The 26,958-nt window shown below is 47.5% G+C and overlaps 1 protein-coding gene across 1 annotated transcript in view; it reads left to right on the forward strand.

Annotated features, from left to right (window-relative positions):
* Window positions 1–25,402, forward strand: part of LOC140898841 (antigen WC1.1-like) — a 43,264-nt gene extending 17,862 nt beyond the window's left edge. The window contains exons 3-15 of the mRNA XM_073313347.2: window positions 2,905–3,224; window positions 3,712–4,021; window positions 10,175–10,492; window positions 10,572–10,886; window positions 13,457–13,771; window positions 14,341–14,403; window positions 14,479–14,793; window positions 15,201–15,386; window positions 17,661–17,756; window positions 19,228–19,311; window positions 22,984–23,073; window positions 24,049–24,192; window positions 25,034–25,402. Of these exons, the coding sequence (XP_073169448.1) occupies window positions 2,905–3,224; window positions 3,712–4,021; window positions 10,175–10,492; window positions 10,572–10,886; window positions 13,457–13,771; window positions 14,341–14,403; window positions 14,479–14,793; window positions 15,201–15,386; window positions 17,661–17,756; window positions 19,228–19,311; window positions 22,984–23,073; window positions 24,049–24,192; window positions 25,034–25,182 (2,705 nt within the window). The 3' untranslated portion in view covers window positions 25,183–25,402. The remainder of the gene's footprint in view (window positions 1–2,904; window positions 3,225–3,711; window positions 4,022–10,174; window positions 10,493–10,571; window positions 10,887–13,456; window positions 13,772–14,340; window positions 14,404–14,478; window positions 14,794–15,200; window positions 15,387–17,660; window positions 17,757–19,227; window positions 19,312–22,983; window positions 23,074–24,048; window positions 24,193–25,033) is intronic.
* The last annotated feature ends 1,556 nt before the right edge of the window (window positions 25,403–26,958 follow it).

The following is a 26,958-nucleotide window of genomic DNA, read 5'->3' on the forward strand; positions in this document are numbered from 1 at the left end:
AAACTACAAGCAGGGTCTGGTGGAAATATCCATGGTTCCCTGCCAGGTTCCCTGGGGGCTTCTGTTAGTCCTGTTGTGTAGATTGTCCTGGGGCTGGGTACCCCAGTCTTCTAGGATCTGCAGCTCTGGGGCAGCCCCACCATACAGATTGATCCAGAATTGGAGACCCTAGTCTTTCGAGGGTCTGTACCTCCAGTGCCGCCCTGCCACTGCTTTCAGGCTCTCTGCCATGGGATAGGAACCTGCAAGCCCTGGGAGCCCCAGCTCTAACCAAGGCTCAGTTCCAGGGTCTGCATCAGGGATCCTGGAAGGCCTGGGATGGGTTCCGGTGTCCCAGGGTCTGTGGCTCCTGGGCGGCCCCACCTAGCAAAATGTCCCGGACTGGGCTATTTGCCTATTTTGGCTGCCAGCTGGCCAAGGAGTCTGGAAGCCCAGGGCTCCCCAGTCCAGGGCAGGCCACATGATGAGGCTGCCCCAGAGCCCCAGCACTGGCTCTGAGAAATTGACATGCTTGTCCTCATGTTAACAGTAGTGAAACTCTGCATCTGTTGGGGTTCCTGGGAGCAAATTTCATTTTGGATACACCATGGGCTGGAGTTTCCAAAACAAACTTTTAGCCGGATTTCCAATTCACAGGAAATTTTAAAATAGTGACATTTCCTGTACACTGGAAATCCTGCATTTCAGCCAGCTGTACTCATTGCTCCCCTCTTTATACATCCAAGGATCACCTTCGCCGTTTTTGCAGCAGCATCACACTGGGAGCTCACATTCTGTTCTTTGTCTACTATGACCCCTGCAAACATGGGCTATATCTGTATTTCTGTGACTATTACGTGCACCTCAGTTCCTTTTACTGCTATTTTCACATTTCCTTCAGGGGTTCAAAGGGCAACCCCCGTCTGAGCTCGCCACATGTCCCAGGACGGCAGACAATGGTTTCACAGAACCCAGTTACTGGTACTTAACTGACAATACAGGTGTCAGGGCTTTTGAGCTTTTGCATCTGCCCAAGCTGAGCACAAGCCCCCTTCCTTGGGATGGGCCCCTGAGGTGGGAAATCTTAAACAGAGAGCCTGGGAATTGTTAACAGGGGAGCCCTGAGGAACAGAGTGGGTGAGGCAGGGTCTGCAGGGAAGGAGACTGAAACACAATCCCCAGAGGCAGGGGTTCCTGGGATAAGCTGAGTCAGCCCAGGTTTTGAGGGAAAAGCTGAGCTTTAGGTAAGACATAGACCTGTAGGCTGTCAGTTGCTTTCTTCTTTTCCCTGTGGTTGCTGTGTTCCTATGGATAAATAAAAAATAACACTGTCCTGCATCTGGTACTATTCAATATTTTCATAAATGCCTTGGATGATGGAGTAGAGAATACACTGACACAATTTGTGGATGACATGAAGCTGAGAGGGGGGTCACAAGCTCTTTGGAAGGAAGGGTTAAAATTCAAAATCATAGAATCATAGATTCATAGAATATCAGGGTTGGAAGGGACCTCAGGAGGTCATCTAGTCCACCCCCCTGCTCAAAGCAGGAGCAATCCCCAACTAAATCTAAAATTAAAACGATCTAGATAAAATGGAGAATTGGTCTGAAATCACTAAATTGAATTTCACGAAAGACAAGTGCAAAGCTTTAGACTTAGGAAGGAAAAAGCAAATGCAAAAAACCCCAAAATATGGAATAATTGAGTAGGCAGCAGTTCTGCAGAAAATGATCTCGGGGTAAAAGTGGATCACAGACTGAAATGGGTGATGCTGTTGTGAAAAAGGGAAATGTCATTCTGAATTGTATTAACAAGAAAGTCATATGTAAGACACAGGAGGTAATTTTCCCACTCTACTTAGCACTGATGTGGCCTCAGCTGGAGTACTGTGTCCAGTTTTGCTCATCACTGTTCAAGAAAGATAAGGACAAATTGGAGAATGCCCAGAGGAGAGCAACAAACAGAGTAAGAGGTTTAGAAAACATGATCTGTGAGGAAATGTTGAAAGAATTGTAAGTTTACAGAAGAGAAGACTGAGAGGTGAACTGATAAGAGCCTTGAAATGACTGAAAGGTTGTTTCTCAATTGTTGTCCACATCCACCAAGGGTAGGACTAGACAATCATCTTAGATTTCAGCAAATGAGATTCAAATTAGATATTAAAAATAACCTTTCTAACTATAGGGATAATTAAGGACTGGAACAGGGTATGTAGGGAGGTTGTGTAATCCCCATCATTGGTGACTTTGCAAAACAAGTTAGACAAACGTCTGTCCGGGTGGCCTAAGTATACTTAAACCTCCCTTGGTGTGAGGAGGTGGACTAGATCACCACTTGAGGTTCCTTCCAACCCTACATTTCTATTATTCTGTGGTTTTATCAGCTATTCAGACCTGCTGATGTGAAAAAAATGTTGATCCCTGAAAAATGCCATTTAACATGTTCCTTAGGTACCAATAGATTGGAGAGAGATTCATCCTCTTCAGAGATATGAATAGATATCCTGCTGCTGTCCAAAACCAGAAATGTGTATTGAACACCTCTGCCTTTTCTGCCTCATTAGTGACAATTTTACCATCTCCATTTCTAATGGGCCTATAGCATTGTTAGGAATTGTTTGTTTGTTTGTTCCTAATAAACTTTAAAAACTCCTTATTTGTCATAGTTCTCCCAGTCACGGATTTTATCCTGATGTCTTTAGCTTCCCTTATCAGTTTTCTTCATATAATAACTTCTAATGTATATTGATTTGCTCTAATTCCCACTATTTCCATTTTTTTAAATATATTGCCTTTTTATTTGTATTGCTGCCTTCACTTTGCCACTGACCCAGAATGAGCTTATAGGTAATGTTTTATACCAGTGGAGCACTCCAACTCCCAAAGCCCCCTTTATAATTTTCAGCCTTCATTGACTTTCTAGGACACATTAAGCCCCAGTTGGTTGGAGGAGACGGTGCCTGCTCAGGACGTGTGGAGATAAAACATGGAAAAACATGGACCACAGTCTGTGATGCACACTTTGACCTCCAAGTTGCCAACGTTATCTGTAATGAACTACAGTGTGGAATAGCTGTATCTACCCCAGGAGGAGGTCACTTTGGAGAAGGACAAGGGTTGATCTTAACTGAAGAATTTCGGTGTGTGGGGAATGAGTCTCTCCTGTTCTCCTGTCCCAGGATATCACAAGCGAATCAGACATGCTCACACACAAATGATGCTGGTGTCATATGCTCACGTAAGAATTCAGCACAATGTCTTTAAAATCCCAATTCTGTGTATTCTAGATTATAGTGAAGCAATGTACTGATCTAACTGTGTAGGGATCTGGGTTTGATAGGGTTGTATCAAAACTCCAGACAAGCCAAGATAATGAGAAAGGGATCAAGTGCCCCTGACTTTCCTTTCTTTTACTGACAGGTTTCAGAGTAACAGCCGTGTTAGTCTGTATTCGCAAAAAGAAAAGGAGGACTTGTGGCACCTTAGAGACTAACCAATTTATTAGAGCATAAGCTTTCGTGAGCTACAGCTCACTTCCTCAGATGCATATCGTGCATAACGGCAGTTTCCACGATATGCATCTGAGGAAGTGAGCTGTAGCTCATGAAAGCTTATGCTCTAATAAATTGGTTAGTCTCTAAGGTGCCACAAGTCCTCCTTTTCTTTCTTTTACTATTTGCTATAAAATATCTTAAATGCTCCCTCTCTAAACCCCTTCTCCCCTGGGCACACAGGGTTCCGGCTGGTGAACGGCAGCACAGCGTGCTCAGGGAGGGTGGAGATCCAGGTTCTTGGTGCCTGGGGAACCCTCTGTGACTCACGCTGGGATTTGCCAGACGCCAACGTTCTCTGTCGTCAGCTCGACTGCGGATTCGCTGTATCAGCCCCAGGAGGAGGGTATTTTGGGAAAGGAACTGGCTCTGTCTGGACAGACACATTTCACTGCAAAGGGACTGAAACCCATTTGAGCCATTGCTCTGGTACTGCCCTGGGGGCGTCTCAGTGCTCACACGACAATGATGCCGGTGTGATTTGCTCAGGTAAGTGCAAGAGAGATGCTGGATTAAGGACACCTGCCCCTCAGTGTGTGATGCTGCCCCAGAGCAGGGGGACCTCAGGACACAGCAAGGGGAAGGGGAGCTAGATCCTAAAGCACATAAAATAATAGTAAATGTATTAAAGGTAACATTTAAATCAATAATATCATCACAAAAGAACAGTTGTGACTGGGGAAAGCCCTGGATTCTCCAGTAAAAACATCAGCAACTCTGTCCTGACGCCGGGCAGCGGAGCAGGGGCAGCACTTTGCCCTTCGGGTTACATCAATGTCACCGATTCACTGTCCCCAGCCTTCTCCAATAGTAATTAGAGGGGGAGCTGGTTGTGACTCCTAATATGGAGCTTGCCTCACACTTTCTATCATAAAATATTCTCGGCACCTTCTTGAGAAGCTCTCGCACCTTCCTTGATGGCTGGAGCCTTTGCAATTTGGGAAGGGGTCAGTGCACGGGCCAGAGAGCTGCCTTCTCCTAGTGCAGTCATATTCCTTCCCGGTTTGGCTGAATTATAAACTGCTGAAAATCAGCATTTCCCTTCTCTCAGGTGAGTTCCTGGGGGTATTTTTGGTAGCTCACCACAGAGAAAGTAGTGCTTTCACTCACTTAGGTTTTTTTTAACTTTTTTCAAACCTTTCCAACTGAAAAAACTCCAAAGATTTTTTCCCCTGCTTTCTTACTTTCTTACACATTTTTACCTTTTTCTAACTTTTTACAGTGGAAGAAAAGATGAGCAGGGGATTGGACTAGATGACCTCCTCAGGTCTCTTCCAATACTAATAGTCTGATTGTGTGAAAAAATAGAAAGGGGGTGGAAGTGGCAAACCTGTACATCAAAAACTGGAAAGGAAAATGGAATGTTTCATTTTCCAAAAGTTGAAATGAATCAATATTTTACTTAGAGTCTAAACAAAAATTTTCATTCCATTTCCACATCCCAGTATCTCAGATCTGTTTAAAAATTGAAATACTGCACTCAAAAAACATCACAGGAAAAATTTTGGGTTGTTGACCCACTCTAATATTTAGCTTTTATAAAAATAAATAAAAAAAAATAAACAGCATTATTTAGTTCATTTAGTCAAAGCCAAAGGCACAAGAATTAGAAAATACCAGAATTAAGGTTATCTATGTAATGTTAATTCAGTCCCCCACCCTCCCTTCTGCATATATATTATGATAGAGTCCAATTGCATGCACATATTCTATTATTCTCACCTACCCCCAGCTCCTGCCTCCTTCAGTGCACAGGGAGGATGGTGCTCAGGGGATGGAGGAGCTGTAAAATATTTCTTTTTATCCTCATCATTCAACCTGTGACCCAGGGCCTTATTCACTCTACAGACCGTACAAACACTGCACTGAATACAGAATTATTCATTTCTTCATTGGCTTTTCTATTGTGCTCATTACAGTAGTGTGCGAATGCACCACAAACATTAATGAATTGGTCTTCATAACACCCAAGGAGAGAGCAGACTCTTATGAGGTCCATTTCAAAAGTGACTTAGGCACTTAGAGGCCCAAGAATAACATTTTCAAAAGGCCTAAGTGACTTAGAGACTTAAATCCTATTTTTTCTAGTAACATAGGAGCCCAAGAACCATACAGACTTCCCCCTCTTGCTGCCTAAGTCACTTCAGAAAATGGCACTTAGGCTCCTACATCATTTAGCTGCCTTTGAAAATTGTACTTACAACGATTAAAGCCAAAATTCCCAACCTGCTACTTATTTGGGGTGATTGGGCAGCAACCTGAGACCCTCAGGGCCTGATTCTCCAGAGTACTCACCATTTCTGCAGCGCTTTATGTGTTCAAAGTACTCTCCAGACACTAATAAACCCTCACCAAACTCCAGGGAAGTAGTTGGATAAGTATTATTATTAGCTCCCGTGACAGGTTGGATCACAGAAACCCCTTGGGGGCTGCCACCTGATGTGCCAAGACTACTTCTGCCCCTGCTTTCCCTGCCAGCTTAGGACTCCAGCACCCTGTCTTGCTGAGCCAGACATGCCAGTCTGCTCCAGCACAGACCCAGGGTCTGAAACACATGCCCCAAAGCTGCAGACTTAACTGAAAGCAATTTAGGAAGTGTTCTTGTCTTTAACACTCAGATGCCCACTCCCAATGGGGTCCAAACCCCAAATAAATCCGTTTTACCTTGTATAAAGCTTATACAGGGTAAGCTCATAAATTGTCCACCCCCTATAACACTCGGAGAGAGATATACACAGCTGTTTACCGCCTCCCCACCCCGGTATTAATACATACTCTGGGTTAATTAAAAAGTAAAATGTGATTTTATTAAATACAGAAAGTAGGATTTAAGTGGTTCCAAGTAGTATCAGACAGAACAAAGTGAATTACCAAGTAAAATACAATAAAACATGCAAATCTAAGCCGAATACAGATAAAATCTCACCCTCAGAGATGTTTCAATAAGTTTCTTTCACAGACTGGATGCCTACCTAGTCTGGGCACAATCCTTTCCCTGGTACAGCCCTTGTTCCAGCTCAGGTGGTAGCGAGGGGATTTCTCATGATGGCCGCCCCCTTTGTTCTGTTCCACTCACTTATATATCTTATTTGCATAAGGCGGGAATCCTTTGTTCCTCTCTGGGTTCCCACCCCTCCTTTTCAATGGAAAAGCACCAGGTTAAAGGTGGATTCGAGTTTAGGTGCCATGATCACATGTCACTGTAAGACTTCATTACCTGCTTGCCAGCATACAGGAAGATTTAGAAGTAAAACAGAGCCATCTACAGTGGATTGTCCTGGTTAATGGGAGCCATTAATATCCCAAACCATCATGAATGGCCCACACTGTGCATAACTACAATAGGACCTCAGAGTTATATTTCAAATTTCTAGTTTCAGATACACGAGTGATACATTTATACAAATAGGATGACCACACTCAGTAGATTATAAGCTTTGTAATGATACCTTACAAAAGACCTTTTGCATGAAGCATATTTCAGTTACATTATATTCACACTCATCAGCATACTTTCACAAAAGCGTACAGAGTGCAATGTCACAGCTCCATTTTACAAATGGTGAAATGGAGAGAGAAAAGCAAAGTGACTTGCCAAAGGCCACTGAGTAAGTCAGCAGCGGAGACAGGATAAATCTCAGTGTTTTGACTTGCAGCCCTGTGCTCATTCCACCCAACCTCGCTGCCTGACTGCAGAAGAGCGGAGCAGCCACATCTTGTCTTGAGCCTAGCAGCAGTTGTGAATACTCAATACTTCTGCAAATCAGACCCCATAAAAACTGGCTTCAGAGACCTGCTCAGTATCACCTGTGAAGTCTGTAGCAGAGGCAGGAACAGAACTGAGCTCTACTGAATGACGGTCACTGCTCTTAACAAGAGCACCCTAGTTCTTCCTGCGCTCCCCTGCTTGTTCTCCACAGGCCTTCCAGTTTCTAAAGTGAATGAGGCAGGGGTCATACAAGCAACAGCCTAATGCTGCACAACCCTGATTTATCCATCCTGGGCACTCAAAGTGGCCAAGGCCCTGCAGGAAAATAATTCACTAGAAAATTAATTTTAATGGCCAGCCAATCAGGTTCCCTTGTGCCTAAATGGAGCCCGTCTTATGGGTCTATAGATCCACAGAGTTTTAAGACCCAAAAAGGCCATTGTGATCATCTGCTTCTCCCCTCACCACAGGGACCCTTCCTGCTTAATGAAGTTTCAGCTCCCCTCTCTGCCCCATCTTCAGATCCATGAACAGAGTCTCCATAGGGCTTCTTGCCTGGCTGGAACTGGGATCTTTACAGAGAAACCTACTGCAGAAGCCCTGGATTTCAACCTTCTTCCTAATAATGGACACGTAGCTTCCAGGATTGGCTTCCACAGAGGCCAGGGTCACTGGTGCCGTTACACACCATGACTAAGCCTATGTGGCCCTGCCCAGAATTCTCAACAGACGTCTACTCTCCTCTTTACAACTGATAACTTTGTACCTTGGGGGCAATTCACCTGGCAGTTCTCCTGCTTCTCACAGAGGCTGCTACCGGCATTCCAACCTGAATTCCCTGCAGCCCTGCCCTGCCTCTCCTAACTAGCTACCCAGCCCAGACCCTGGTTCTCGGAGGGAACTCCTCAGCACATGAAGATGCTGATTTCTCCCTACAATTGCTGGAAGGAGAATCCCATCTAAGGAAAAACACCTGGTCCCTTCCATACGACCTCCATCTGCCATGATCCCATCTGGCCTTCCTTAGGGGCTGTGGTACCCAGTTATACCCATGAGCCTCCTCGGGAAGCCCCAGATCTACTCTCTGCCCTCACACTACACAAGTGGCATACCTAGGACAGGAAACTTGGGTGGGCCCCACCTTTCGGGGGTGGGCAGTGACGGGAGGAGCAGAGGTTGGGGTGCAGGAGGAATCTGGTGCCCTGGGAAGGGGATAGGAGGAAGGGGGGCTCTCCTCCCTCCACCCCTTCCAGCCGGCCCTTACCGCTCAGCAGGCACCCAAAGCTGAGGCTGCCCGGGGCACACAGGCTGCGGGGCGTGCCTAGGGTAACCAGATAGGAAATGTGAAAAATTGGACAGGTGGTGGGAAGTAATAGGCACCTATATGAGAAAAAGCCCCAAATATCAGGACTGTCCCGATAAAATCGGGACATCTGGTCACCTAGGCGTGCCTTTTGGGGAAAGTGGGGTCCCACTAGGGCTCGAGCTCTACTCACCCTTCCTGACCTTGGCTCATTGTCCGTCAGCCCAGCCACATCCCTTTCCTGCCGGTGCCGGGAGCTGCTGCCCCGGTCTCTGACCCCAGCACTAGCCCCACCCAGACCTGCCCTCACGAGGCACACCCCACGCGGGGCTAGTGCTGGGGTCAGAGACCAGGGAAGCAGCGCACGGCGCCAACAGGAGAAAGATGCAGCCAGACTGATGGACACCGAGCTGGGGGTGGGAGTCCCAGCCTGTGGATTCGGGGGGCTCCGGCCCTGATTTGGGTGGGCCTGGATGATCACTGGGTGGGCCACAGCCCACGCATGGCTACACCCCTGCACTACACTAGCTGCATGCAGGCAGTCTCCTGGTCCAGTCTTAGGGTGAACTCCTGGCTCCGCTGAAGTCAATGGAGGTTTTACCATTGTCGTCAGTGGGGCCAGGATTTCACTCTTCGCCTTGAAATGTTATTTGGCTACCAAGATCCTTGAGCTGGTTGGACCCAGTGCGCACACACTGCACCCGTCAGGTGGCCATTCTAGTACATACTGTACCCGGCACAGCCAGTGGGTGTGCCCTGCACTGACTCTGCTGTTGTCTTTTAACATTGTCAGTCTCTCCTGGCTGCACCTGGCTCTGAACTCGGGGAGTAATTCCTAACTTACCACCTTGTAATCAGAGTCTCTGGTTCTGAGATACACGCAAAGACTGAGATTCACATCGCAAGGGAGTCACAATATTCACCAACAAAGCACGTCCCCTTCCCCACCCTGCACACAACCTGCTTCTTGTGCTATGAATTGATCAGCTGGAATCTCACGTTAGACTCAGAGATGACACCATAGTTCAGGGGACAGCTCCAGTCAGAACCACCAGTGCCAGGAACTATCTAACACTGGACCCAGGTGAACCAAGAAAGTTGCCACCTACTGAGTAAAGATCAGAGGGAACTAAGGGAATTTACCAATAATAACCTGTTCCTGACCTCCATGAACCCTGCCCTTCCATTGGCCAAACTCCCTCAAGGCAAACTTGCCTAAATCATTCACGACCCACCTGCTAAGTGCTTGTGCAGACACCGTTCACTGGCTTCCAGGCATTTAAGCCTGGATAAAGTGACTATAAACCTCAGCAGCCATTCCACCACCACACACAGAGACTATTTTCCCAATCAGTAATCTGCAGGAATTCCCTCGCTCACACATTTAGAGAGTCCGTTGGCAAGCCCTTGTGTCAAGCTCAGAGTTTTACAATCCTTACAGCACCTTCCACTTATAGATTCACAGGAATAAGTGTCTTCTGACAGAGGTGGTTCTCTTTCCCACTGTGACACACTCTGATCACTGGCTTATACCTTCTTATTGAGAAATAGTCCACAATTTCATGTCCATTATTTCTAATGTGTAAGAGAGAGTGTTATTCAGTGAATTTCCCATCTCTCTTGAGCCCAGGTCACTCTGAATCACTCAGACTTCTGAATGGAGAGAGCCGGTGTGATGGGAGAGTGGAGATTTCCCTCCGTGGTGTGTGGGGCAGAGTGCTGGATGACCAGTGGGACATGAATGATGCCAGCGTGGTGTGCAGGGAGCTCCAGTGTGGAGTCGCTGAGAAAGTTTTTACCCCCCTGAAGTCTGAGAATGGAACGGGCCCTGTGGGGCTGAGAAGGGTCCAGTGTGCAGGAAATGAGACTCGTCTGACTCTCTGTGACATCTCCACGTCTGAGACAGCCCAGGCAGGAATTGCTGAGGACGTCAGTGTCTTTTGCTCAGGTGATTCATTTCCAAATCTTACAAACATTTTCTGTTCAGTAGAAAAATACATATTAACAGTTGTGATCTATCCCTGCAGGGAGCCGGCAGATCAGACTGGTGAATGGGACAGGTCGCTGTGCCGGGAGAGTGGAGATTTATTACAATGGCAGCTGGGGGACAGTCTGTGATGATTCCTGGGATCTGTCAGATTCTGATGTCGTCTGCAAACAACTGGGATGTGGACGTGCCATCAATGCAACTGTCTCTGCTCATTATGGGCAAGGATCCGGGCAGATCTGGCTGGACGACGTGAACTGCTCTGGGAAGGAATCCGATCTCTGGGCGTGTCCTTCCGGGGGCTGGGGCCAGCACAACTGCAGACACAAAGAGGACGCGGGAGTTCTCTGCTCAGGTCTGTTCTGGGAATGCTCACGTGAGCCTGGTTACCAGGGGATTAAATGGAGGGGGCAGATGTTTAAGGAGATTGCTGAGACAGACACTGTCACTGACTGTCTCTGCCTCCCTTTCCCTTGTGTAACTACCTACCAAGGTCACCATTAGAAAGTCCTCAGCTCCCACCCAGAGGTGTTGGAGATATTGAAAGATTTCCCTAATGCTAGAAGGCTGCATCTCAGGTATCTGAAGGTGATTGTATCATGGAAAGCAGTGACTGAAAAGGATGTAGGGTCCTAGTGGAGAAATAACTGAACATGAGCTCCCAGTGCCATGTGTGGCAAAACGGGCTCAGGCGAACCTTGGATGTATAAACAGGGGAGTAGTGAGTAGGAGTAGGGACTAAATTTTACTGTTGTACATGGTGCTGGTGAGACAGATACTGGAATACTGTGTCCAGTTCTTATGTCCACAAAAATTGGAGCAGAGAAGAGCCACAAAAGTGATCTGATGAATAAAAGCCTTACGGTGAGAGATTTCAGATGCTGAATCTGTTTAGCTTATCAAAACGACCAAGAGGTAACTTGCTTATAGGGCATAAGTCCCTTCACAAGGAGAACATACCACTTCCTAAAGGGCTCTTTAATCTAATGCAGAAAGGCAGAACAAGAGTCGATGGCTAGAAACTGAAACCAGACAAATTCAGATCAGAAATAAGGCCCAGGTTTTTAACAGGGAGGATGATTAACCATCGGAACAAACTACCGGAGAAATGGTGCATTCTGCATCTCTTGAAGTCTTCCTGTCTAGACTGGATGCCTTTCTGGAAGCTATGCTTACATCAAACTCAAGTTATTAGGCTCTATGCAGCTGTTTTACAGAAGGTCAGACTATTTGATCTCATGATCCCTGTCACACTGTCTGGAGAGGCTCACAGCACTGAGTGCCCACCTCAGGGCAGATGGTGAGAAACAAGGCAATACCCCAAACTGCTGGTGTGTTCTATAAGTAGATTTCACCAAGCCTGTAACAGATGTGAACTCCTGGACCAATGTTCCCTCTAATTTTTACATCCATGTGCGGAATGAATTTTGTTCTGTGCACCAGTCTAGAGGTGATGTGTGGTGGGGTTGGGGCTGAGGGGTTCAGAGTGTGGGAGGCAGCTCAGGGCTGGGGCAGAGGGTGGCTGTGCACAGGGTGAGGGCTCTGACTGGGGGTGCGAGCTCTGGGGTGGGGCCAGGGATGAGGGGTTTGTAGTTCTGGCTGCCCTGGGGCTGCAGCGGGAAGAGAGGACTCCCCCAAGGCCTCTCTTGCTGCAGCAGCCTGGGGCCAGGGGAGAGGCACGTCTCCCCACTGCGGCAGCTCTGGGGCTGAGGAAGAGGTGCCTCTCCAGTCTAGGCCCCTGTGGCTGGGTGCCTATGCGGCCTTTGATAGCCTTCTGTGCGTCCACATGGCCACGCAGCTCAGAGGGAACTTAGTCCTGGATCACTGTATCTACCTTACCATGGAGTCACAGACCGTCCCCTTCGACTCTCCAGGCTATTGTCACCCAAACAAACTGGACTTAGGGATAAGTGGTCACTTACACCGATAATCACATCACATTCAGGTTTCTTCCAATCCCAAGAGACCAGCCACTTACTCAGATCACTTGGTACCCTGGATCTTACACCAAAGACAATGCCTGTAGCCAATCCTGTAATAAACTATATACAGGTTTATTCATTAGGAAAAAGAAATAAAAGGGTTGTTTACACGGTTAAAGCAAGCAATCACCTACACACAAATGAGTTACCATTTATATCCTCGGAGTGACAGAGTTGTCGTGATCTGTCAAGTCCAAATGTCCTTCAGCGCTGACCCAGGGGTAACCCCTTGAGGTCTCGGGCTTCGGATTGGTTTCTTTAGCCCTGTCACAGTTCAAACAGCCACAAAGATGAAAAATCGTCCCATCTATTATTTTTATTTCCCTCTTCCAGCCTTCAAAGCAATGGGATAAGACCTTCTGCATGTACTACATGCAGGGGATGGGCGGCAGGGATCATTCCCGTGCCTGAGTTCACAAGTTCAGAGCAAACATTTTCAGTTATAAAGCAAAACTTACATATGTTCTTGTAGCATGGACCACAGACATTACAAGTGAGATTAATGCCAGCAGCAACTAACCAGCATTTCATAAAGTCTAAACACTCAATAATTCTTCCAAGACTAATACCTGTTTTCAGCAAAACTAACACACATGTGACCCTGCCTGGTCTCCAGCTATGAGATTGTAAGTTTTCAGCCAAGGCCTGCAGCCTGGGCAAGAGCTGGCATCTGGACTGCCAGTGTCACAATCCTCCCCAGCCTTTATCTATTACAATCTGTATATAGCTGCTGGTAAATGGTGGCCTTCCAGAGATGCCCACTGTATTTCGAAGGGGCCTGTAGTGTCTAAAAGAGTCTCTTACTCTTGGAGTGGTTCTCAAGCCGTTGCTCCTGCAGAATGATGCATAGGATCGTTAGCAATCGCTGGGATTTCACTCTTCACACCCCAGTTCATTTCAGAATCAAATGATTTAAATTCCCTTTTTCTGCATTTCCTTCTAGAGTTCACAGATCTGAGGCTGGTGAGCAACAGTGACTGTGCTGGGCGGCTGGAGGTTTTCTACAACGGGACGTGGGGCAGCGTTTGCTCCAATGCGATGTCTGGAGTCACCCCAGCAATTGTCTGCAAACAGCTGAACTGTGGGGACGGAGGGCAGATTGCAAGTGACTTTGAATATGGAGCAGGTTCTGGTCCCAGGTGGCTGGACCACGTTGCATGCAGTGAGCAGCACAGCTCCCTCTGGCAGTGCCTGTCAGACCGTTGGGATCCAAAGTCGTGTGATAACCGAGCAGAAGAGACCCATATTTCGTGCACTGGTAATTCTGAAACTACCTGCATGCGCGTGTGCAAACCCACATGTAAACGATGAGTTTAATTAATTGAAAGGTTAGGATAGAACTTTTGTTGTTGTTCACATCTCAGTGTAGGCAGATTTAAATTCTCAACACAAGATACAAACATATTTTCATGATGTTTTATAAGAATAAGCATTTGTCTGACTAACAACAAACATGGAAGTTAATCAATTAATTTTAAAAGAGACCAGTGTTGGACACTGCGATAAGGTAGTCTGAGAGCCGAGAAAAGCCTCTGCCTAGAGACCGTCATGAGGCAGCTCTGTGGTTATTAATCCTTTAGGGATGAACAATCAGAGATGGACCCAGGCTGTGCAGTTTGGGTCAGAACTGGAATCCCCCACAAGTCTGGGTGCATGTCGGCTTGTGTGTCTAACAGATGAATAGCAAATGAATTAGGTATTAAATGACCCAACGTTCACATTTCAGTTCAGACAGTGCTGAAATTAGGGGGTTAAAATACAGATAAATTCTACTCCCACCTCACACACACAACCCAGTGCATTCACCTCAGCTTTTTCTCTCCATAGGAAAAAAACCAAAACCAACTCAGACCCTGTTTGCCGAATGCCCGAACTCTCCCAGCTGCACAGGTATCTCTGCTTCTCACTGTCTCCCTCTTGGTCCCTAAGTTGTCCCAGTAACATGTGAGGTTTCTGCATTTCTAGACCAGGAGAAATTACGCATCGTGGGAGGAGAGGACAGATGCTTGGGGAGAGTGGAGGTTTGGTACCGTGGCTCATGGGGAACAGTTTGTGATGACTCCTGGGACATGGCGGATGCGAACGTTGTGTGTAAACAACTGGGCTGTGGATCTGCTGTATCTGCCCCGGGCGAGGCTGCATTCGGCCAGGGGACTGGTCCCATCTGGGTGGAGACGTTGAATTGCAGAGGGACAGAGTCATCTCTCTGGGACTGTCCTGCCAAGCCCTGGGGTGAAAGCAACTGTGGTCATAAGGAAGATGCTGCCGTGAATTGCTCAGGTGAGTGACTGGAGATGTTTCTGCTACATGCTGTAATATTCAGAGAGAAGGATGGTTTAGCCCACCCATCCCCTTTGGTCCCAGACCAGGCCCTCCCATCTCCTGTGTGCCGGAGCATCCTGGATGTTGAGGGGTGGAACCTTTGTGGGGTCAGACTGGCTCAGGCACCAGCCCACATAGCCCCTGCATCATCACAGGCCCCACTGTGCTGGTTTGTTATGAGAGTCCTCATTGCTGCACAGAGCACAAGGGACTTGGGCCCTAAATCACTAACAAACAGGCCAGGTACTGCTGTGAGGGAGTTTGTGGAGGTGACAGCTGGAGACAACCAGGGACTCTCAGAGGTGAGGATCCCCCCGGGAACAAACAAGTCACCTCCCACATACTACAGGTTCGTGGGCTCCCACGACTCTCACAGACTCATCTCTCCCTGTCGCTTGTTCATTTCCATCCAGCTCCCCCGCGTCGCCCTCCGACCGACAGTGGGAGAGTCACGGTGCCCGTGGTCATCTGCATTATCCTGGGGGCCCTGCTCTGCCTGGTCTTAATCATCCTGGGGGCGCAGGTGCGAAGTGCCAGGGCACAGCGCAGAGGTGGGTCCTGATTGGTGTCACTATGTGAAATGCTTCTGCAATAGCAGGGGGGCTGCAGGGTGTCAGGGTGAGGGGCGATACCAGGCTGGGTGGGGTGGCCAAGGGTGCCTGTTAACGCCTCTCTCATTGAATATTTCATTAACTGTCTGGCAGTGGAACAGCCCAGCCATGAAATCTGGAGATGATACTGGCTAGGGACCTTTACAGTTTCAGAGAAACGGCATCTGTATCCCCCCGCCCACCCTCCAGTGATCCACTCCAGGAATGCCTACTCAGGCCTCCTCCCATCACCTGTCTCTGGGTGGGAACCCCCTGTCCCATCTCCTTGCGGCCAGGGGGTTTTAAGACTGCACAGCCCCCTGCCTTCCACTCTGATACCCCCAGCAAACCAGTCTGCCTACAGGCCAGCCCCCATGCTGTGCTTTCTCCCCAAGGGCTATGAGCAGGGCATTGCCAGCAGTTACAAGTTACCACTCAGCTCTCTCTCAGCAGATTACACCTTATTCCTAGGATAAAAGTGTCACAGAGAAAACATTAAAAACAATAAAAATTCCTCCACACTTGCTGAACATACCAGAATTCACCCATCTTCCCCATGGGCAGCCTGGTAGACCAACATCCCTTTAACGATTCAGTGTTGGGATCCCCATGGACAGAAGGTCCTGCCCATTGCAGAATCAAAATGAAGGCCCTGAGTCTTTTTAAACTCAGCCTTTCATATCAGACATCCTCCTTTGTCTCTTGGTCTCTGGTAACCCAGTTTGAACCAGTCTGCATAAACCACCCTGAAGGTTTTTACCTTTCTGGAGTTGTTTACAATCTCAGTGATTCACCTTAATCATCCCCCCACACACACACACACACGGTGTTTTTTCTTCCTGGAGGAGCTGTGGTAACCCTCCGACATGCAGTAGAACATAAACCATTCATAGCTTTAATACAGTGATTCCCAAAGATACTGCCTGGAGCTGCAGTATCTGCCACAGGGAGGGGATCTGAATATCATGAGGAGAGACATCATGGAAAAGGGACCGAGAGAAATTGGAAATATTGTCAAGGAAAAAAGGTGTATAAAAACAGAGCTGTGGTAAATAGTTGTGAAGAGAGTGATCCAATAGAAAAGACAATCTTCGGAAGGAAAAGTGTGGGAAAGGAGCATTTTACTGTCTTGTACTCAAAGCTGGCACTTGTCGGGGATTTTATATCTATAACACACTTTATACAAACATTAGCTACCAGTTCCTTGGCAAGAAGATAGAGGATGGGACTGCCATCAACATACATGTAACAGTCACAACTTTGCAGTAAGACAATGACTATAATCAGATCTCATGCTTCAGGGCTTCAGCCAGTCTCCTGCAGGGGTCAGGAAGGAATTCTGGGAAGACCCCATCTTTGTGTTTTGTTTTGCTTCGTTTTGTTTCTTGCCCTCCTCTGAAGCATCAGACATTAGCTACAGAGGGATATGTGTCACTGGATGGGCTGGACCAGTCCTCTGAGGTGATACAGAGAAACCTCTTTCGAAGATAGGTGGGTGGTGTGTCTTTTCCACATGTTCAGGGTCAAACCAATTGTCAGATTTGGGGTCAGGAAGAAATTTCCCCCCAGGTCAGATTGGCAAAAAGGGACCTTGGGGGATTTTCCTCTTCCTCTGAAGCATGGAGCGTGGATCACCTGCCAGGATTATCAAGGCATCTCTCAAGTAATCAGTTCCCTGCCACTGCGGGACCCTTGGGCATTCGTGGTACCTTACTCACTCCTGCTTTCTGCCTGTGGCACAAAAGAGTTTATTCTCCTGAGGACTGAAATGCTTTACTCTAAGTGCATCTTTCGGCTCAAACCTAGGGGTATCTGGGTGAAATGCAGTGGCCTGTATTATACAGGAGGTCAGACTAGATGTTCTAATGGTCCCTTCTGGCCTTAAACTCGATGAAAAAAAAGAGGTTCTCACCATTTTGCAGAGAAACACCTGCATGGGGGAAGAATTATTTAAGCTGCTCCAAAGGGGAATAGCCAGAAATAATGAGATGAGATTAAAAAACATTTAAGATGAATGTGAGGAAGCTTCCTGACAGCGAATTAGCCCTGGGAAGCATCATCAAAGGGCTGTTGTGGAAAGAAATCCTGTCACCTGGCTCATTTAAATTCCAGCACTCGGAATGTGTGGTAGGGTTCAGGCTCACACTGGGCCCACGGGGAGGGGCTGGATGATCCCATAGTGTTTCCCATCTCTGGTTTCAATGACCCTGTGCAAACCCTGCCCTTTGTTTTCAGGCTCCAGAAGACCCTTGGATCCCTTCTCTGAGGCCGTGTACGAGGAGATTGATTATAACCTGTTGAGAAAAAAGCAGGAGATGTTCAGTCGCTCAGGTCTGTGGGTCTCACTCTTAACAGGGAGCAGCTATCTAACGCCCTGTCCATCTGAGGCCCTGACCCAGAGTTAAATCACTGCAGCTTCCGCCCTGTGAGCTTGTCATTGGAGCTGGGCACAAGTCTCCATCGCGAAATGTTTTGGTGAAAAATGCAGATTCAGAGACACCGAAACATTTCACAAATTCCTGTCGATTTCACCCAATTGTTCCAAATACAGACAGAACGATTCATTTCATTTCCACACTTTCGAAAGAAAACATTTTGTTTTTTTCAATTGGATATTACTTTTCCATTAGAAATTTCCTTTAATATTATCGGAAAGAAAACAAATAAACAAAAATTAACAAATGTCCAAAAGAACACCAAATGGTTTCATTCAACCTTAAACTTTTTTTTTACTTTTGCATTTCCCAAAAATTGCCAAAAAAAAGTCATTTTGGGCTCAACTCAAAACAATCTTATGTTTTGCTTTTTCCCCGCAATGGTCAGAAAACCAAACCACCTGGTTTTTTTGCCAAGCTCTAGCTGTGGGAGCTGGGTCTGTGGTGAGACCAGCAGTTACTCATGTAGACTGAGGGAGATGGATTTCCTTCCCACCAAACACTGAGTGTCCCAGTTCTAGGGACAATTAATTTCCCATCTGCTCGTCCTGCAGCCTTGGCGTGTAACCAGTGAGGGGTCAGGAAAGGACTGTCTGGGGCAGGCTAAACTATCATTTGAAAACTTCTTTGGAGCACTGGAGCAGGGGATGTTCTTTGCCCCCCTCCCACCACAGCCACTGGTCTGTTGTGTCAGCTCCCTCCTGCCCCCAGAGCAGAGAGATCAGCCCAGGAGAGCCTCATGACTTTGAGTCCCGGCCCTTTTTTCCTTAGTGCCATTTTGTCTCAATGTCTGATGGGAACATCCTGCCCAAGGGCTGTGCTGTGGTGGAGCTCTGAGAACATGCTCAGGGCATCTCCCAGCATCATTGCCAAGATGGTTACAGGGAATCACAAAAAGAAAAGGGGTACTTGTGGCACCTTAGAGACGAACAAATTTATGAATCACAGACTCTGCTTTGGGCCTTTCTTGGTTTAATCTGGAAACACCATGGAGAGCTGATCGACTGATTCATGGGGGAGGTGGGTATTTACCCTTAAGAAGGAGGAGTCCCCTCTGTGGCTGAGGAGGCCAGGAGAATTGTGGAACTTCCCTGGACCAGCAGCCAGAGACGGGCCTTTCACTCACCACAGCATCCTTCAGGTCAGATTGTATCATCCCCTCAGTCACATTTACCACAATAACATGGAGATTTCTCTTGGGGAGTCTGTGTTAGGCTCTCACTACTCGGAGTTGCTGTGAGTCACCATGTCCTGTAGAGGAAGATATAGACTGAGACTGGAAATCCTGCTCCAGGCCCCGGATGTGTTCCCAGTCCCACAGTTGTGCTGTTCTCACTGTGATGAATTTTTGGTTCTCGTCTCTCCAGTCTCCTATTCAGATGATTCAGTGACGAAGCTGCAGTATTACACCGGGGACAGCGAGGGGGAAAATGATCCTGGATCAGAACAAGGTAATGGGGGAGGGGCAGACTCAGGCCAAGAGACCCAAATCTGGGCAGAGAAATGAATTTCTATGACACTTTCTGCAATCACAGCCATTTCCCCTCACACGGTTCCCATTTTACACAGTCGGGTCTCATCCCATTGAACAGGATTTCTGTCAGAATCTCAGGATGGGAACATGTGACCATCTCCTGAGCACACTGAATGGCTCCCAGTGACCTCCCCAGGAGAGGAGCTGGAGGAGATGGGTCAGTCTCTTTGGGTGGAGGCGTCAGTGCCCAGCAGGGCTAGTCTCTTGTCCCCAAGAGAGAGAGGAATCAATCATAGAATCATAGAATCATAGAATATCAGGGTTGAAGGGACCTCAGGAGGTCATCTAGTCCAACCTCATGCTCAAAGCAGGACCAATCCTCAACTAAGTCATCCCAGCCAGGGCTTTGTCAAGCCTGACCTTAAAAACTTTGAAGGAAGGAGATTCCACCACCTCCCTAGGTAACGCATTCCAGTGTTCCACCACCCTCCTAGTGAAAAAGTTTTTCCTAATATCCAACCTAAACCTCCTCCACTGCAACTTGAGACCATTACTCCTTGTTCTGTCATCAGCTACCACTGAGAACAGTCTAGATCCATCCTCTTTGGAACCCCCTTTCAGGTAGTTGAAAGCAGCTATCAAATCCCCCCTCATTCTTCTCTTCCGTAGACTAAACAAGCCCAGTTCCCTCAGCCTCTCCTCATAAGTTATGTGTTCCAGTCCCCTAATCATTTTTGTTGCCCTCCTCTGGACTCTTTCCAATTTTTCCACATCGTTCTTGTAGTGTGGGGCCCAAAATTGGACACAGTACTCCAGATGAGGCCTCACCAATGTCGAATAGAGGGGAACAATCACGTCTCTTGATCTGCTGGCAATGCCCCTACGTATACATCCCAAAATACCATTGGCCTTCTTGGCAACAAGGGCACACTGTTGACTCATATCCAGCTTCTCGTCCACTGTAACCCCTAGGTCCTTTTCTGCAGAACTGCTGCTGAGCCATTCGATCCCTCGTCTGTAGCGGTGCATGGGAGTCTTCCATCCTAAGTGCAGGACTCTGCACTTGTCCTTGTTGAACCTCATCAGATTTCTTTTGGCACAATTCTCTAATTTGTCTAGGGCCCTCTGTATCTTATCCCTACCCTCCAGCGTATCTACCTCTCCTTCCAGTTTAGTGTCATCTGCAAACTTGCTGAGGGTGCAATCCACACCATCCTCCAGATCAGTTATGAAGATATTGAACAAAACCGGCCCGAGGACCGATCCTTGGGGCACTCCATGTGATACCGGCTGCCAACTAGACATGGAGCCATTGATCACTACCCGTTGAGCCCAACAATCTGGCCAACTTTCTATCCACCTTATAGTCCATTCATCCAGCCCATACTTCTTTAACTTGCTGGCAAGAATACTGTGGGAGACCGTGTCAAAAGCTTTGCTAAAGTCAAGGAACAACACATCCACTGCTTTCCTCTCATCCACAGAGCCAGTTATCTCGTCATACAAGGCAATTAGATTAGTCAGGCCTGACTTGCCCTTGGTGAATCCATGCTGACTGTTCCTGATCACTTTCCTCTCCTCTAAGTGCTGCAGAATTGATTCCTTGAGGACCTGCTCCATGATTTCTCCAGGGACTGAGGTGAGGCTGACTGGCCTGTAGTTCCCAGGATCCTCCTTCTTCCCTTTTTTAAAGATGGGCACTACATTAGCCTTTTTCCAGTCGTCCGGGACTTCCCCCGATCGCTATGAGTTTTCAAAGATAATGGCCAATGGCTCTGCAATCACATCTGCCAACTCCTTTAGCACTCTCGGATGCAGTGCATCCGGCCCCATGGACTTGTGCTCATCCAGCTTTTCTAAATAGTCCCGAACCACTTCTTTCTCCACAGAGGGCTGGTCACCTCCTCCCCATGCTATGCTGCCCAGTGCAGTAGTCTGGGAGCTGACCTTGTTCGTGAAGACAGAGGCAAAAAAAGCATTGAGTACATTAGTTTTTTCCACATCCTCTGTCACTAGGTTGCCTCCCTCATTCAGTAAGGGGCCCACACTTTCCTTGACTTTCTTCTTGTTGCTAACATACCTGAAGAAATCCTTCTTGTTACTTTTAACATCTCTTGCTAGCTGCAACTCCAGGTGTGATTTGGCCTTCCTGATTTCACTCCTGCATCCCCGAGCAATATTTTTATACTCTTCCCTGGTCATTTGTCCAATCTTCCACTTCTTGTAAGCTTCTTTTTTGTGTTTAAGATTAGCAAGGATTTCAATGTTAAGCCAAGCTGGTTGCCTGCCATATTTACTATTCTTTCTACACATCGGGATGGTTTGTCCCTGTAACCTCAGTAAGGATTCTTTAAAATACAGCCAGCTCTCCTGGACTCCTTTCCCCCTCATGTTATTCTCCCAGAGGATCCTGCCCATCAGTTCTCTGAGGGAGTCAAAGTCTGCTTTTCTGAAGTCCAGGGTCCGAATTTTGCTGCTCTCCTTTCTTCCCTGTGTCAGGATCCTGAACTTGACCATCTCATGGTCACTGCCTCCCAGGTTCCCATCCACTTTTGCTTCCCTACTAATTCTTCCCAGTTTGTGAGCAGCAGGTCAAGAAGAGCTCTGCCCCTAGTTGGTTCCTCCAGCACTTGCACCAGGAAATTGTCCCCTCCCCTTTCCAAAAATTTCCTGGATTGTCTGTGCACCGCTATATTGCTCTCCCAGCAGAGATCAGGGTGATTGAAGTCTCCCATGAGAACCAGGGCCTGTGATCTAGTAACTTCCGTGAGTTGCCGAAAGAAAGCCTCGTCCACCTCATCCCCCTGGTCCGGTGGTCTATAGCAGATTCCCACCACGACATCACCCTTGTTGCTCACATAAGATTGTCCTATGTTATAATTACAGATGGGCTCAGCCCAACTCACTGATCCAAACCCACCAGAACTTTGTGGGAGGGGGGATTTGCAGATTCTGACCCCAGCTTCGGATCTCAGTTTTGGGGCTGGCAGCTGTCGCTGAAGCAAAATCCTGGACCTGAACTTCCAGGCCTGGCCCCATCTCTAATTATAAACAGGGTGTCATTTCTACCCCAGCTGCTCTCAAAAGAGTCCATGATTTGGGCTCTGTGGGAGTTTAACCTGCGGCTGGGTGCGGGAGACACTGAGCAGATGAGCCAGTTCTGCTGAGAAGCTGGAGCGCTGCCAAGCTGAGCCCTGGGCTGCCTGAAAGGCTAATGGAGAGCAGGAGCTCACAAAGGATCAGGCCAGTGATCTCCCAGTGGGAGCTTTAATTCCTGCAGAGGGGAGGTTCCCCTCCCCAGTGAAACAGGAAAATTCAAACCTGTCTGCAGAGATCCGCTGGATTCACACAGGCCGGCTCTGGCCTGGCAGTGCCCGTGTTCCAACCTGTTATCTCAGCACAACCCAGATCCTGCTCCCACTGAAACATATAAAAGAGCTGCTGTTGGATTCTGCAGGGACTGGATTGGCCCCTTGTTATTTCTGGGACTCCTGTTTTACTGTAGTTCTCTGACTTGTGCCCTTCTCCCCATGGGCCCCTGCCACTTCCCCTCTCACATGCCATGACAAACAGCTCTAGTTAGAAGGGCCACTTGCACTGAAGAGACGCTGCTGGTGCCATGGGCTGAGTGTGGTGTTTGCTGTTCCAGAGGGAGTTTCCCCAGAGGGGTCTCAGTTGGATTACGATAACGTGGAGGAGCCTGCCTTGAATGACGTCCCCCAGACTCCAGATGGCCGAGGTGAGCAGTGAATCCGCCTCTTGGAAGCAACATTACCATGACGAAAAACTAACTGTATTTCCCAGTAGGGACAATAGTGGTTTGTTAAGAAAACCAGGGAGTTCACCCACCAGTATTGTCTATCGGCATAATGCTGGGGGCGCTGTCCAGGTGCATGACAAGAGCTGTGTGGAGGCCCAGGGGTAGGGAAGCGTGTGATGTCTTAGGTCATGATAGAGACCCATTGCAGGGATGGAAGGAGCAGTTCGCTCAGCAGCTGTCCATGCTGTACTTGACTCAGGTCACTGCCTTGTGACCCTCACTGCCAGGAGCACGAGGGTTCCTCACTATTTATAAAGACAACCCAAATCAGAGATCTCTACAGTGCAGCAATGTTCCCTGAAAGCCTTTCCTGGCATGCAGCTATTGCAGCTTATATACATCTGTGTCAGACACGCTGTGACAGGGGGTGGGTGGGACATGGAGATTTTAAACCCAAGGGCCAATGTCCCACCCTTATTAGCTGGCTCAGCACCCAGTGGTGCCAATACGTTGGGGACTGATGGCAGTTTTTGGGGTAAACTTTATCAGGAGAACACACTGAAAAGACATTTTTAAGATAATGTCAAGTTTAGGAAGCCAGGAACAAATTCTGGGTAATTCCAAGTCATTTACATTTGTAATTATTATAACAACATGCCTTGTGGAGCAATGCCTCTGGACTAGATCCCAGTCACCTCTTTCTATAACTCCCCCTCTGCCTCATCATCTGGGAGCTCTAGGATCCACTCAATCAGCAATTGAAATGCATCAGTTCAGTGTGATATGTGAAATCCTCCAGTCTAAGGGTTCCAGAGGAGGGCTCCTCTTCCCATCCTGAGGGTGGAAGTGCTGAGAGATCCGCAGGGACCAGTGAGGCTGGTGCATCTGTCACTTGTAGTTTATTTCTATCTTCACTGTGACTATTCTCTTAATTACTTCACATCTTCATGTCAGATGCCCCTGCGCTGCCTGGAGATGTCCCAGGGGATGGTTATGATGATGCCAGAGAAGTGTCTGACCCTGAAGGTGACGCTGGCTTGGGGCAGAATGATGAGGAAGGCACTGAGGCGAGTGAGAGGAACGGGGATTCACAAGGAGGTGAGTTTGCACTTCACACTGTCTCTGCAGAGTGGGAGGGCTGGAAATCTGAGGTACGCAGCAAGGGAACAAACCCGGCCAACCCCGTGCCTGTGAGAAAAACTCTCCTTCTCTCTTCTTTTCATTCCCTCAAAGCAGAGGCTTCAGTGCCTGCAATGGTGACAGGAAAAGTGGGATCCTTGCTGAATGATATTTCATGGTCAAACCAGCAAGATCCCTCAATCCCTAGGTTCAAATCCTTGTGTGGCTGCCACACCCTGGATTACTGGATTGCGACCAATTTACTGCGCGTGTATCTTTTGGGCAGAATCTTATAAACCAAAGTCCTGTTAATGCTGCGCAAATGTTAAAGAGCTTGTGACGCTTCCTGTAAAAGTCGGGCATTTGCCCATTATCCTTGGCCAATATCTCCCCTCCCCTCCCCATTGTGTCTTCAGCAGAGACACCACCAGCCACCCCAGTGGAGGTGCAGTGGTGATGAAATGTGCATTGCTTCGTACTTGATCAGAATTATGTGTTCATGTTTGTTGTTAGGGCAGAGTGAATTATTCAATGTCCTTAACTAAGAGCTCCTTGCTCGTAAGTGATTGGGTTTTGTACATGAAGTGACAGGTAAATACAGTTGTCACTTGGCACCTTTAAATGGTCTGGAAACCAAGGGTTTTACTTCCAGAATACGTACAGAGGTGATGGATTAAAACTTGTCATGGACCCAATCAGAAGAACGAAGAGGGAACATTTTCTAACCCATATTGCAGAGTGCGCTCCACCCTTGCAATGCAGCCAGACCTCGCTATAAAATGGATCCACTGACTGTATGTGTCTCCCTTGGTATTTTCAGGTTGGAATCTGCACTCACTAAGGAATGAAGGTGTTTCTGGGATGGAGAAGGAAACCCCGTTCCTGCCTCCTGGAGACACAACTTACGATGATGTGGGACACGGTGACTCTGGGAGATCAGTATCAGAACAATGTGATTGGACAAAATAACCTTGTGATGATGGAAAAGCTTTGCCTTTTTCTCTGAGAAATGTTTCCTTTGGCATGATGCCCAGAGACAGACCCTGCCTGGTAGATAGACAAAGCAGGTGTTTTTATAGAATTTGTGAGAAGTTGCAGGAAATTCAATGGCGAGTCGGAAAAAGTTCACAAATTTCCTCTGTATAACTTCCCACTGATTGGCCAGGATGGACTTTTCCTGCTTTTTTATCCCTGTAATTTCTTCAGCTTCATTTTGTGCCTTTTTCTTATTAAATCCTTTCTGAAAGTCTTCCCCATCGTGGAAGTTTTTCTTGCCAGATGAATTGTGCAGTTTCCAGTGTTCATGACGGGGAGAGGCTGAGATTGAACAAACCAAGAGACAAGGGTGGGCCACCACTGGGTATGGCCGGCTGTTTGATGGGAGGTGAGTTTACAGTGAATGTTCTATCAGGCATGTGGTAAAAGTGAGAAACCAGCAAGAGAACATTCTGAGATAAGCAAAAAGGTTGTTCCTAAACTGAATTCAGATTTGAAACTTTCACTGAATCCAAGGAGATCAATGAGAAATGCTCCTTTGGATAATTCACACCTGAAATTAAACAAATGCTGAAAGAATTCCCCATTAGCGATAAATACAGAGGATCAATATTTCTGCTCTGATGATAAATGAATTTTATAGACAATAGTGACAAGGGGAAGGTTAATCGGAGTCTGGATTTCCACTGAACCAAGAAGGCTACAACAAGTAACAAGTCACTGAATTCTCACTAGAAACCCCGTTAAAACTAATTGTCTTCGCACAGTGGCATGTTCATTTCCATGACAATCTACAAATACAGTTTACAATCAATGCTGAGCTGAGTACTGACCAGTGCAGAAGCCAAAAGTGTTTGAATTTATCATCAGAGAAGTAAATACCAGAATGCTTGCAGAGTACATTGCTATTTCACAGAGGTGTCTGTCTTTCCTTCACCACAAATCCTGCATTCAGCTTGGTCACTTCATCTGTACACGGCTACAATGGAAATAGAAAAGGTCCAGTCGAGAGTCAGGGCTGTTCAGGCCGAGTGTCTGGGGTGCCTCTCCAGTCCAATCTCTAGTCAAGCAGGAGGAAGACTTGTCTGTGCCTGCCATGGCTCAGATCTCACCTCCACTGGCCCTGGGCAACACAAGTCCTCCCCTCTGTGCCTCACAGGCATTGCTGTTTTTTTTACATTACTTTTTAGCTTAGAGGCAGGTGTACACCAAGCCTCGTGCCCTCCAAGCGTCTCTCTGCAGTGTCAAGCTCAGTGCGGGATTAAGAGTTAGTGGGGCCCTGTGCTTAGCTTCAATTTTGAGGCCCCTCCTTGGGACCCAGCCAAGAAAAAGGACATTCTCTCTTAGCTCCCTCCCATCCCCATTTTTCTTCCTCCTCCTCCTATAAGTAATAGGAAGTAAATGAAAATAAAGTGAGGTATCTTGATTGTTTTTGTAGTCTAACTTATTTTTCCACAGGCCACTTGAAAATTGCAGAGGGTCTCAATGGACCACTTAATGATCTTTCTAAATATTGTTTGTTCCGTTAGCTAACTATTGTAAAGTGCTTTGGATGAGAGCTCTTTATAAAAAGTAATGTAAAAAAACATTGCGGTGTGGGATCCGGCCAGGACTTAGGGTGTGGGAGGGGGCTCAGGGCTGGAGGTGCAGGGTCTGGGAGGAAGTTAGGGTGCAGGAGCAGGCCAGGGGTTGGGGTGCAGGGTCTGGCCAGGAGTTACGGTGTGGGAGGAGGCTCAGGGCTGGGGCAGG

Source organism: Lepidochelys kempii, chromosome 1 (genome assembly GCF_965140285.1).
Source record: "Lepidochelys kempii isolate rLepKem1 chromosome 1, rLepKem1.hap1, whole genome shotgun sequence".
NCBI classification, from domain to species: domain Eukaryota; kingdom Metazoa; phylum Chordata; order Testudines; family Cheloniidae; genus Lepidochelys; species Lepidochelys kempii.